This window comes from Cynara cardunculus (genome assembly GCF_001531365.2).
Source record: "Cynara cardunculus var. scolymus isolate 2C chromosome LG 1, CcrdV1, whole genome shotgun sequence".
Classification (NCBI taxonomy): Eukaryota; Viridiplantae; Streptophyta; class Magnoliopsida; order Asterales; family Asteraceae; genus Cynara; species Cynara cardunculus.
The window spans coordinates 20638632-20651263 of NC_037528.1; the positions used below are offsets into that span (position 1 = coordinate 20638632).

Below are 12632 nucleotides of genomic sequence, written 5' to 3' on the forward strand. Positions count from 1 at the left end.
ATATTTTTATTTTATAATTAGGGGTTGTTTGTTTACCTCTTAATAGTTCTATTAAGAAACAACATTTGAATCATTAAGAGATGAATCTTGTTTGGCATAAAGAACTTTGCCTTTTAATGGTTCTAAAATTTTCTGAATGATTTTGTATCATGGGGTTTCCTTAATCATTCAGTGTCTTAATTTCATTGTAAGCAATTACCAAACAGTTATATTTCATTTTGCATTATATCATGAAAGTCTTTTAATCATTCTGACCATTTAATCATTCAATATCAAATCATTCAGCAATTGACAAACAACCCTAAAAAATTTGGTCAGTAAATATTGAACTTTATTAAAAGGCCACACATTCAAAGGTTGATGAAGCGGATTCCCATAAAAGAATTGCATAATCATTGTACTTGGACCATTAAACAAATGATGATGAGATAGTTGTCAAGAAAATCGTATTGATTGAAGCGATAATTTATATTTTCTCGGTCAAATTATCACGTATCAACATAACTATAGGTGGCTTCACATGCTCAATGCGTATTGTGATCATGATATGTGAAACATAAACATATGCTAGATATAGATATAGATATAGATATAGATATAGATATAGATATGTAAAAGCATGTTTATATTGATCAAACATTAAAGTTTAAATATTTTCGGGAGATGAAGCTAACCAAAATGAAGGTGACACTGAAGAAGATGTTGCCATTGAAGATTAAATCCTGACGAAGATGAGTCTTGGCAATTACGAAGCTTAAGCATCGTTTGATCACTTTCCCACTGAAGGGATCTTGACAAAAATGACCTTCTGGGGCAACCGAGTATGAAAGTCTCAACAAAAAGTACGAATATGATTTAAAAAAGTATATGCTTATTAATTGCTAACTGTCAGAATAAGTGAGACGCATGCTAAAGGTTCTACAACAATTCTGGAAGATAACACTTTGTCTGCAAGTACACAAAAAACACAAAAAAATTATTTGTACAAGTGTGTAAAGTAATCATCAAAGAATATAGAACTCTATCAACTTACTGCAAAGACCAGAAGATGATCGAACCTTTTGATCTTTACTCATAAGTCCTTATACGTCAGTTTACAGCTACGTGTTGTATAAACCAGTGAGGTTCCCTTTTTGGGTGTTCGAGAATTAGTTCTTCCGAGGGCTTATCGTTTATTATCTTCATGCTTCTTAACACTCTTTATTCAAAGATTTTCTAAAGCCGGACCGGTGAACCTGAAGAACATATTGACTACTATTGCAAATGTCACTTGTAATCTTAAAATCGTTTTTGTTATCATTCTATCCAGATGCTATATGATCTTGGCTTAGACTGGGTATAACGTTAACATGGTTTAGGAGTTTAATTTCATGAGCTAACTGATGTAATTATTCATCACAAAGTTTAACAAGATTTAAGAACTATATTCACCTCCTGTACATTGCATGTCCTATTCTTTGTGATAATATTGCACCATCAGGACAAACATAACATATCGTTCTTAAAAAAAATATCAAACCTATTGTTCTTCAGAAATACAAGATAAGTGATGGACAACAAATATAACATGGATGATAAATGAGGTTTGTTCACGTGAGACCAGTCTGTTTTTTGTGAGATCACCTTTTTACACTTTAAATTTCACAATAAAACACTGTGAAAGTAAAAAAAGCCGAACTTTCACAGCAAAACACTGTGAAAGTTACCTTCACAGCGTTTTGCTGTGAAATTTCAAGTGTAAAAAAATAGTCTCATGGGTCTCATAAAAACATATTGGTCTGATATGATCCCAAATCATGATAAATAAAAGAAGAAACAAATGTAAATAAACTACAAAATATTGGTGCTTTGAACAAAATGTCAAAATTAGAAATAATTTTTTGACATTCCTTAAAAAATAATCGTTTGATATTAATATTATTTCCATGGAATATTGTTATTATTATCATTTTAATATAAAAATGAGTGAATCACATATTTGGTCCTTGTAGTATAGTGAAAACTATGGATTTGGTCCATTAAATTTAATAACTACATTGATGGTTACCATGGTTTCTGTTTTATTACATATTAGATCCATTCTTCTAACCACGTTAAAGAAAATCTTGTTAAGCAATGTTAACTTGAATCCTTTTATACTTAAAAAATAGTTCTAAAATACCTAATTAGGTGCTACCATGTGTCATCCCCTTCCTTCCTCGTTTAATAGAGACAACCACTACCCACCATCGTGGCTAACTGCCCCTACCTTCTCCACTGATCTGTCGTGACCCCTCACAACCACCATTCTCCCTTACAACTCAGTCGCCTGCCATATGCCTACCTTACCTCAATTACTTTCACTTGTTCCATTTCCCCTCTCCTACCACGCCCTTCCCTCATCCCACTACACCTTCCGTCTCATCCTTCTCTTCCCTCCCTTTCCAACTTCCTGATCTCCATTTAGGGCGATGCTGCAGTAGCTAAAAATGGAGTTGAAGCTAGAAATGATGCTTCAAAAGCAAATGCATACATCGATGCACCACCCAAGGCTACTGCCACCATTATCAGAGTAGAGGCAAGATAGTCACAAAGAGATATAGATAGACAAATAGATGGATAGGAAGGTGGAGGGCTAACGAAGAAAGGTTTTGTGAGTAAAGTCTTCATTATATATATAAACACATATTATATTAATTTTTATTTTTTTGAAAATACAATGAAAGAAAAAGACAAAAATGACCCTCACTTAACGACAATTTTCTAATGAAATGCAAAGAATAATGACCATCACTTTATTTTATTCATTTGAGAGACCTAATCCGGAATTCACCAAACCGCAAGGACCAAATATGTAAATTCACTCTAAGAATTATATGTTTTGTTTTTTGTTTTTCACTTTTAACCCTAAAAGATAAAAGCAGGAGGGTCTGATCGGACGGTCAAGAGGAAGCACCGTAACGATCGTAAGGTTGGCAGGATGAAAGGCTGTCAACGCCAGGTCACTCTATCTTTTCTCGTGGTCTGAATGATTCCCCCTTCTTTCTCTATATACTCTCCTCTACCTTCCCTTTCCCATTTCCAAAAATTCAAAGCGAGCAAAAGAAAAGAGAGAGCTGAGGGCTAGGGTTCAACTTCCCCGGCGTCCTTCTTCTCCGAGATCGGCTTCTGCTCCTTTGAATAATCATCGTCTTCTACTCCGATCTGCTTTCTATTCAGGTAATCCTCTAGACTCCTTTTACTTTCCTTTGACTATCTTCTTTTTGGTAGGTTTTAGCAATTGATGATCTGAATCTCTTGAAGTCGTCTTATCTGATGATTGATCGGAGCTGTTTTGAGCTGTAATCGTTTTATTTTAAAGAAAAGTCTTCGATTTTAACTTTGAAGTAGTAGCTTCATCCGAATAGTTGTTGCGATTGTTTGATCTGATTCTAATTTCTATAGATCTGTTATTTTTGGTTTATGTTTGACTTGATATGTGTACTTTTCGTAACATGAAGTGACCAGATCTGTCGATTTTTTATCGATTCTGGTTACTACGATCTGTGGTATTGGACGATCTGTGATCTGCTTGATTCACGTACTTAAAAATGTGAAGATCCGAGGGTGGTTCTTATCGAACTCGATAACTATGATGTGTTTGGTTGGTGGTGTTTTAATTTGTTTTTAGCACATAACAATGGGTTTGGATGTTGTGTACCAAGTAAGTTGTGGAGTTACGGTTAACTTTTGTTTATGTAACTGCAAAGAAGCACACACACACACACGTCTTCTACGAGTATCAGAACTCACAAACTTAACTGTTGTAAAGATTTGATTGGTACTGTTAAGCCAAAGGTCAGATGGATAGATCTCTTCTATGTGCAATTGAGGATCATTCATTTTTTAAAGTCTTTCTTTCTGTTTTGTTTACTAGTTCATGCACAATTTAATCTGTATGCCAGAGATGAAGTAGAAGTTTTATATCTATCTTTTTGTTACAGTCTTGTAAAAATGGCCGATACCGAAGATATTCAGCCCCTTGTTTGTGACAATGGAACCGGGATGGTGAAGGTTAGTATTATTTTGTTCTTGTTCTTTTGCTAATTATATCGGTCTTTCTTGCTTTGGCTATGTTCAATTTGACCTTATTTGATTTGCTAATTAAATCTACAGGCTGGGTTTGCTGGTGATGATGCTCCCAGGGCAGTCTTTCCAAGTATTGTTGGTAGACCACGACATACTGGTGTTATGGTAGGAATGGGCCAAAAGGATGCCTATGTTGGAGATGAAGCACAATCAAAGAGAGGTATCCTTACCTTGAAGTATCCCATTGAGCATGGTATTGTCAGCAACTGGGATGACATGGAAAAGATTTGGCATCATACTTTCTACAACGAGCTTCGTGTTGCTCCTGAGGAGCATCCCGTGCTTCTCACGGAGGCACCTTTGAATCCTAAGGCCAACAGGGAGAAGATGACTCAAATCATGTTCGAAACCTTTAATGTTCCTGCCATGTATGTTGCCATTCAGGCCGTTCTTTCTCTTTATGCCAGTGGTCGTACAACCGGTTAGTTTTGATTTCCTTGCCCCTGTTTGATTCTTTTTTGCATCAACATTTGATACCTAAACGAGTCTTTTGTCACACAGGTATTGTGCTGGATTCTGGAGATGGTGTGTCGCATACAGTGCCAATTTATGAAGGTTATGCTCTTCCTCATGCCATCCTCCGTCTTGATCTTGCTGGCCGTGACCTTACAGATTCCCTAATGAAAATCCTGACTGAAAGAGGTTACATGTTCACCACCACTGCCGAACGGGAAATTGTCCGTGATATGAAGGAAAAACTTGCATACGTCGCTCTTGACTACGAGCAAGAGCTTGAAACCGCAAAGAGTAGCTCTTCTGTAGAAAAGAACTACGAATTGCCTGATGGACAAGTGATCACTATTGGAGCAGAGAGATTCCGTTGCCCAGAGGTTCTGTTCCAGCCATCATTGATCGGAATGGAAGCTGCTGGTATCCACGAGACCACATATAACTCGATCATGAAGTGTGACGTTGATATCAGAAAGGACCTTTATGGTAACATTGTTCTCAGTGGTGGTTCAACTATGTTCCCCGGCATTGCTGATAGGATGAGCAAGGAAATCACTGCTCTTGCTCCTAGCAGTATGAAGATCAAGGTGGTTGCACCCCCAGAAAGAAAATACAGTGTCTGGATCGGAGGATCAATCCTTGCTTCACTCAGCACCTTCCAACAGGTAAAAAATTTCAAGACACATTTTTCACTTGTAATCAATTTATATCACTGCATCAAAACTAACTTGTTTTGCATTTGTTGCTATTCAGATGTGGATCTCCAAGGGTGAGTATGATGAGTCTGGCCCATCCATTGTCCACAGGAAGTGCTTCTAAGTAATGGATTTTGTTGCTTTTGATGGTTGAGTTCCCTTTGTTTTAGTTGGTTTTTGGTTTTCTATTGCCCTTTTTTCGTGTTATGTTTCATGTGAATTAAGACTGGCAGACGTTGGTTTATGGGGAAAGCTGGTTTACAAAAGCATATCTCATCCCTCAAGCTTCCATGGCTGGTGCATTGCTCCGCTCTGATCTGCCCCATTTGTCAATTGCTGCCAGGGATGTTTGTAGTTGAAGAGTGGTTGTGATGTCTTATTATGAATTAAAGCTGTCTGTCGGTCGGTCGGTCCTTTTTAAACCGTTTGTTGGCAATAATCATGTCAATATCTACTGTATCAGAAATTGTGTTAGAGTCAGTTTGTGGTCATTTTATCAACTATAAGGATTCTATTTATTGCTGCGTTTACTGAGTCTCTAAAATGCAACAACCACAATCAAATTCATCAATTCAGATGATACAATGCAGCAGCAGCAGCCCCCCTTGTGTTTACAACTAAATATTAGATCCAAGGGAAATGAAAGAATTAAGACGTGACCTAGGGGTCATTGGTTCTGTGTACTCGGGTGATCGATAGAACTCAACCAAAGGTGTGAGTTTGCAGCATATAAACATTATAGGGCAATTATCCAAAATAGCTGATCCCACCCCCTCTTCACTTTTTAGTTGGTCATCTTTTCAGCTTATTGATCGAAACAGTTGAAATTATGCAAATGGTATTTATGCTACTTTGTGTGACTAACTTTTTCAATATAATATTTTACTTGTATGACCAACTTTTTCAATATAATATTTTAGAAAAGTAGACGTTACACATGTTTGTGTGCTATTTGCGTATATTTATGTGGACAATCTATGTGGTATACACTCCTCGGGTGGTATGCTTATGCAATATTTTTTTAATATTATATTAAAAAAAGTGGGTTATAAATCTTATTTGCATAATTTTGATTATTTCGGTTAATAAGTTAAAATGTGGCTATTAAGTAAAGAGATGGGGTCAAATTGACTATTTTGAACAATTCTCAATAGTACTTGTTTCAAAAAGGAAATATTGTGGGCTTGGCTCAACTATCAATAAGACAAGCTTTTGGGGATTCTTTCCAGAAGCCACCGGTTCGATTCCTCTGTAAGAAGATATTCGTGACTGTTTTCTAGTGTCTTTGGATTAGCTGGCAGAACACCATAATTATCAAAAGAAAAAAGGAATTAAGATGTAAGCTCCCATTGGTGGCCTTGTATGAAGTTTGTGATGGAATACATATCGACATGCCTGGCCGGAATCCGGCTACTCCACGCCACCCTTCCCGACAAATTGGACCCCTTACCACTGTTACCAAACTCACCATAATAAAGCGTCTTCAATCCAAAATCACCCGTCCACTCTGTCCACCCCTCCGCTGTGATCAATGCCTCCATTTTGCAACCGATGAAAACCGTTCTCGAGAACTCCTTCCACGGCCTTCCCAGATAATTCTTGTGGACTTTAGGGTTACTATGGTATAACCTCATGTACTCTTCCGTTCCATTCAGGAAACAGTTCTGGAAGACAAACCCTGTGGACTGTGCAGGGTCGTTCCGTGCATGTGCGGTTACGGTATTCGTTTCGCCCTTCTTGGGATTCTGTTGACGAGGGCGAATCAGGATGGTGCAGTCTTGGAAGATGGAAGCTGAGTTGCCAAAGATGAAATCAACGTTGCCCTCGATGTGACATGATTTGAAGAATTGGCGATGGGAGTAGAGGTAAAGGGTGTCTTGATTGCTCAGGAACTCGCACTTCTCAACAACGGATTTGTCGCTTTCGGACCGAAAGGCCACGGCTTGGTGCGTCCCAGGGCCGGCTGTGTTCTTGATGGTTAAACCACTTGCCATGAATCCGTCCCCGACTACCCCTGTCGCATAAAAGTTGTTCAAAAAAAATTTGTAACCAAAAGGATCATTGTCCAATAAAGACCTCGGTTCACAAAATTGTAATAATTTCTTCTTTTACTTATCAAAATCAATATTTCATTATTTATGATCTTTAATCCTAATTTATCTATACCACCTTATAAATCAGATTTATCAAAAGTCTTAAAAACAATTTTTAATGCACAAAGTACTATAAATTTATGCACAAAGTCTTAAAAACAACTCATAATGCATTATTAAGTACTACTATCTTATGCATTCAGTCTTAAAGTCTCTTAATCTTCAATTAAAATAACATATTGTACAAGTTACCAATACAAATGATTACCTTTTCTTTTCTTGTTTCTAAGATCCTTTTGACACCTCTCACTCATGTTTTCACCCTCTCATGCCTCGTATGTCTTATCTTCATCCCCCAAGGTGAGATTCAAACTGATATATTCACCATGAGTTATTAAAAGTTCTCTTATTCATCTCTCATTCAATTGCTCTAGAACTCTTGGTCTCACTCTCGATCTCTTGATTCTTTGCTCTTGGTGTAAACCGAACACATTTGTGGAGTTGTTTAAATATGTTGGGTTTTAAATATATTAAATTTTAAACTGTCATACCATTTTTTTTTCCATCGATAAACTGTAATTGGTACCATATAGATTGTATTAATATGTAAAGATCATGTGCAACTTATATCATCGTTAAATCTTCTATAGTAAAACCAAAGAAACTTCAAAATTCACAGCTCCCGCAGTATTATGCAGGTACACAACTAGTCATTAAGTAAATCATATTTTGTTATGAATAATTATCTACAAGGTGTTTGAGATTGCTTATAAAAACAACTTATTGACTTATTGCGGTGTGTCACCGGTAATAAACACTTTTAAGTATTTGAATAAACAAGTTATACCGGTAATAAAAAGTTTTAAAAAAATTTAATCTTTCTAACTTATAATATACTGATATGTATTTTTATAAAAAAGTATAACGTTACGAAACACCCGTGATAGAAGGTCACGGATTAACCCCATAAATACCATTAAAAACAAAAGTCAGAGAGCACGAAAGATGAGTGTGATTTACCGACAGTGGCTGAGCCATACGTTGAAATGCCTGGCTGGCCCACATTCAGACACCCCGTAATTACCGTTTTGCCCATCCCCTCCCCCAAAATCACCACATTCTGCTTCTCAAGCGCCACCCGAACCGTTTCCTTATACACCCCTGCCTTCACCGATATCACGAACCGCCGTCCGCCACCCCAATCCGGCGCTGCATTCACCGCCTCCTGTACCGTCCCATACTCACATCCTCCTCCTTTGCACACCGTCACATCAGCCTTCAACCCCGCCGGAATCCCCAACTGTTGCCTCCCGCCGCCGACTGCCTCCCAGAACCCCTCTCTCTCCGTCTTCGGCGGCATCCACGACGCGAGTTTATCTCCAAACACATCGTACGCCATCATCATGCTCAAAGCATTGCTGAGGTAACCGATCAACGTGTCCATAAACGACACCGTTTCGTTGATCATCTTCGTGTTGGTCTTGTTCACGTTCTTCAGTGCGTTCCAACAGCCGGACTGGTAGAACAATGCGGCGCTGGTCCAAGCGCGGCCGTCCTTGATCCTACGACGTGGCAACGCATTGGCCGTTAAGTTGAGACGGTACTCCGCGTTGCGGAGGTGTTCGATGCAGTTCTTAGCGGCGGTGGTTTGGTTGAGATCGCCGGCGGACGCTTGCAGGATCGAGTGCACCTTGGACTGGGCAACACGGAGGTTGTCGGAGCAGACGGATAATGCGAACCTAACGATCTCCAAGGGATTTGCCGTGGGAGAATGGCGGAGTGAAGATTCGCAAAGTTGTTGATTCCTAGTAGCCTTACAAGCTTGCCGGATCTGCTCAGAGGAAGATGGTTGATACGGAGAACGGTGGTGGCGGACGGCGGCAGAGGAGGTTGGTGAAATGAAAACGAGAAGAGAGATGATGATGAATCTGATAGCCATGGAATGTGGTGATCAATTGGTTTTCTGCCATGCATTTCATCGAAGGCTTATATAAAACTGATATGAATTTAACGGTGGAATTGAAGGTGGGTCACGTTAGATTTAATATTTGCAACCGTTTCTAATCATTTTGTAAATCCTCTGATTCATACAAATCAATTTTATAATGAATATCTGATTCTATCAAAATACTGTTTTTTTTTTTATTAACCTGGATATCTAATTCCGTGACTAATCCCAGGACGACCATCTGTTTTGCAGATAGCCCGGAGTCACCGCATTTGAACCTCCATGGCCACAAGGGGATTTTTATTCCTTTTTGGATTTGAACCTGAGACCTCCTAGTATTTTTGATCTTAGGAGCCAAGCTCAAACCAATCAGGCACCACCCTTGCGATTATTTTGATTGTTTTATAATCTAAAACGTTGATCATAATAAATAAAGTCTAGCCATATTCGATAAAAGATCTCAATCATAATAAATAAATCCACAACATTTTCCATAAATATCTTAATCGTATGTTTTCTATGTATAAGGAGGTTTGCAAATGATTGGGGCCACATAAGAAATAGTTCAAACGAAAAGACACTCATTTTACGGGAATGCAAGATCACTCTTGTATTATAATCAATCATGTGTGATTCTATAGTCCATCACATTTCATACTAAATTAGAGACACGGACGACCTTCGGTACAACCTAGATTAGATAGCGGGTTAAATCGCCCGCACACTGTCTGATCCCCTCACGTATGATAAGATGTTCTCGTAAAATGAAGATGTTTTCGTCTAAACCTCCACTTAGGTAAAGGTTGGTTCAAACGAAAACAGATTCATTTACGAAAACACGAGAATCTAGACACTACGAGCGAAGGCGATAATAAAAAAGTACAATAATATAAATACTTATGAATTTATAGGCTTAAGAAAAATAAGTCATCAAGTTTCTAAAATGTTAATAGTAATATATTATTGAGAAAATGGCTGAATGATAAAGCTATATATGTCTTGATTGAAAAGTAGACATGCAAGGCGTTGTCGGTCACATGTATTGTCGTGGGAGAAACCCCTCAACTAATTTATAGTATCGTTCATTCTTGTTAGGATCATAAATGGTAAACCATGACCACCTTTTTAGAGGTGATTTAATTTCTTTTTAAAATTAATATATATATATATATATATATATATATATATATATAGGTGGAGGTTCAAACGAGAACCCCTGTGATTTACGAAAACGCGAGAACAACTCAATAACCACAAACTTTTTTAATTAATAAATTAACTTTTATTATATATAAATAATTTAATAAGGGCAGTAATGTAATTRAGTAATTTTTATAATTTTTATTTTATTTTAATTAATCATGTTTATCTTCACGTTTCACGTCTTCTTCTCCTTCGATCACGTCTTCTTCTCCTTCATGCGTCTCCTTCGTTCAAACGTATTTTCTTTCTCGTTCATCATAATCTACACATAGTCGATGGGTTAACATATTTTCTTCATTTCGGTAGTGTCTATATTTTTGTCTATCTAAAATGGACGACTTGAATGTTGTTGGTAAGGAAGTTTGTTCAGGATCAAGTTATCAAACGACGATTCTGTGGACTTTTCTCAAGATTGTTTTCTCGAAGACAAATTTTATGAAAGTAATTCTGATAACGACGAAGAAGGTACGATGTGATAACATTAAAATATGTCATCAATTTTCATGAATGGTTTTTTAGGGTTTTTATTACATGTGATAAAAAGTAAAAGGACTTGTGAATGTAAACATTTTTTGTCCATTTATTATTTTTGGTATATGTTGATTTGAGTTTAATGTTATTCTACTTTTGTAATTAAAAATTTTGATGTTTATCACATGTGATAAACATCCCATTTTTTTTAGTTCGCTACTTTTTAAATTGAAAAGTTTGATGTTTTATCACATGTGATAAACCGGATGTTTATATGTATGTGGATACTCTTTGGTTCGTTTTCCATTAAATTTATGTAAATGATGCAGCAACAACTGCTTTTGACACCCAAAATGTTGATGGCATCGACTTACCAGTGATCACAGTAGCTGTGATAATGATGTGATAGATGTGATAATTGTGTGATAGATGTGATATGAGACATATGATTGATGCTAGTAAAYAATGTAAATCAGCAAGTGAAAAATGATAGCTATTTTTGTAATCAAGATGGTTAATATCACCTTCAACTTGTAACACCAAATCAATTATTATAATTGTGATATCTATGTAAGTGAGAATTTTTTATGTTTATCACATGTGATAAACATCTCATAGCTACAATTGTATGTTACTGTAATGTTTCTTGATGAGGTTGATTTTGTTTTGAATTTAATTTAATAGTAATTGTGTTTAGTTTTATTATGTCATATGAGACTTTGTTAAGTTGGTTTATATGTATATTGTTTTCTTTATTTATAACTATTGGTAATTGTTTCATAGATCATTTTGTGTTACCAGCTCAAGGAGTGATTGGAAGTCCTTGCTGTGATGGAGTTTGTATCCCATATGTTCCAAGTGAATTTCAACCGGTTGTTGGATCAATCTTTGCATCTTTGGAGGATGGAATTGAAATGTATCGAAGGTATGCCGACATTGCCGGGTTTGATATTCGACTATCAACCCAGAAGACAAGGAAGGGTGGTATAGTCAAACTAAAATATGTTGTTTGTCATAAGCATGGAAAACCAAAAAAGAGGTCGGTTGACTCTGTTGAAGTGGATGGACATCGTAGACAAGTACGAAATACAAACTTTAAAGTTACAGATTGTAAAGCATCTGTTAGGTTTAAATACATAGAGGGATCTCAATCATCATATAGATTATACTATTTTTGTCCCAACCATAACCATGATTTGATTGATGATGCTGATAGAATTTTATCACGTAAGAGTAGGCAAGTCAGCTATGATGACAAAGTTATGGTTCACCGGTCGGCGATGTCAAATATTGGGCCTGTAAGAGCCCACAAGTTGCAGGTTTGTTTGAAAGGTGGATATGATGAAGTTGGTTCTACTGTTGTTGATTATAAGAATTTCAAGAGGGATCTCAATAACTACATTGGTGATGGAGATGTACAAATGGTGGTAAACATGTTGAACGACAGAAGACAATATGGGACAAACTTTGTATTTGAGTATAAAATTGACAATGGTCGTTTGGTATCAATGTTTTGGGCMAACGAGTTGACAAGGTTGAACTACGCAGAGTTCGGTGATGTTATGTCATTTGATGCGACATATCGTTTCAACAAGTACGTTAATGTAATGTTATCGTAATTTGGATTTATTAATTTTTATGGTTTCGGCTTATATTTTATTTTTT

At 36.8% G+C, this 12632-nt stretch overlaps 3 protein-coding genes across 3 annotated transcripts; 2 read left to right on the forward strand and 1 right to left on the reverse strand.

Moving 5' to 3' along the window:
• Positions 1 to 3070: 3070 nt before the first annotated feature.
• LOC112500192 (actin-7-like) lies at positions 3071 to 5784 on the forward strand. The gene is made up of 5 exons (XM_025103545.1): positions 3071 to 3198; positions 3963 to 4032; positions 4135 to 4528; positions 4609 to 5222; positions 5311 to 5784. The coding sequence occupies exons 2-5, from the start codon at positions 3973 to 3975 to the stop codon at positions 5374 to 5376; spliced, it is 1134 nt and encodes a 377-aa protein (XP_024959313.1). The 5' UTR covers positions 3071 to 3198; positions 3963 to 3972; the 3' UTR covers positions 5377 to 5784.
• Positions 5785 to 5863: 79 nt separating this feature from the next.
• On the reverse strand, positions 5864 to 9284 carry LOC112500185 (probable pectinesterase/pectinesterase inhibitor 51). The gene is made up of 2 exons (XM_025103531.1): positions 8366 to 9284; positions 5864 to 7266 (listed from the first exon to the last, which is right to left on the reverse strand). The coding sequence occupies exons 1-2, from the start codon at positions 9282 to 9284 to the stop codon at positions 6584 to 6586; spliced, it is 1602 nt and encodes a 533-aa protein (XP_024959299.1). The 3' UTR covers positions 5864 to 6583.
• Positions 9285 to 10826: 1542 nt separating this feature from the next.
• Positions 10827 to 12586, forward strand: LOC112523001 (protein FAR1-RELATED SEQUENCE 5-like). The gene is made up of 2 exons (XM_025132452.1): positions 10827 to 10848; positions 11751 to 12586. Exons 1-2 carry the CDS (start codon positions 10827 to 10829, stop codon positions 12584 to 12586), a joined length of 858 nt encoding a protein of 285 aa, XP_024988220.1.
• The last annotated feature ends 46 nt before the right edge of the window (positions 12587 to 12632 follow it).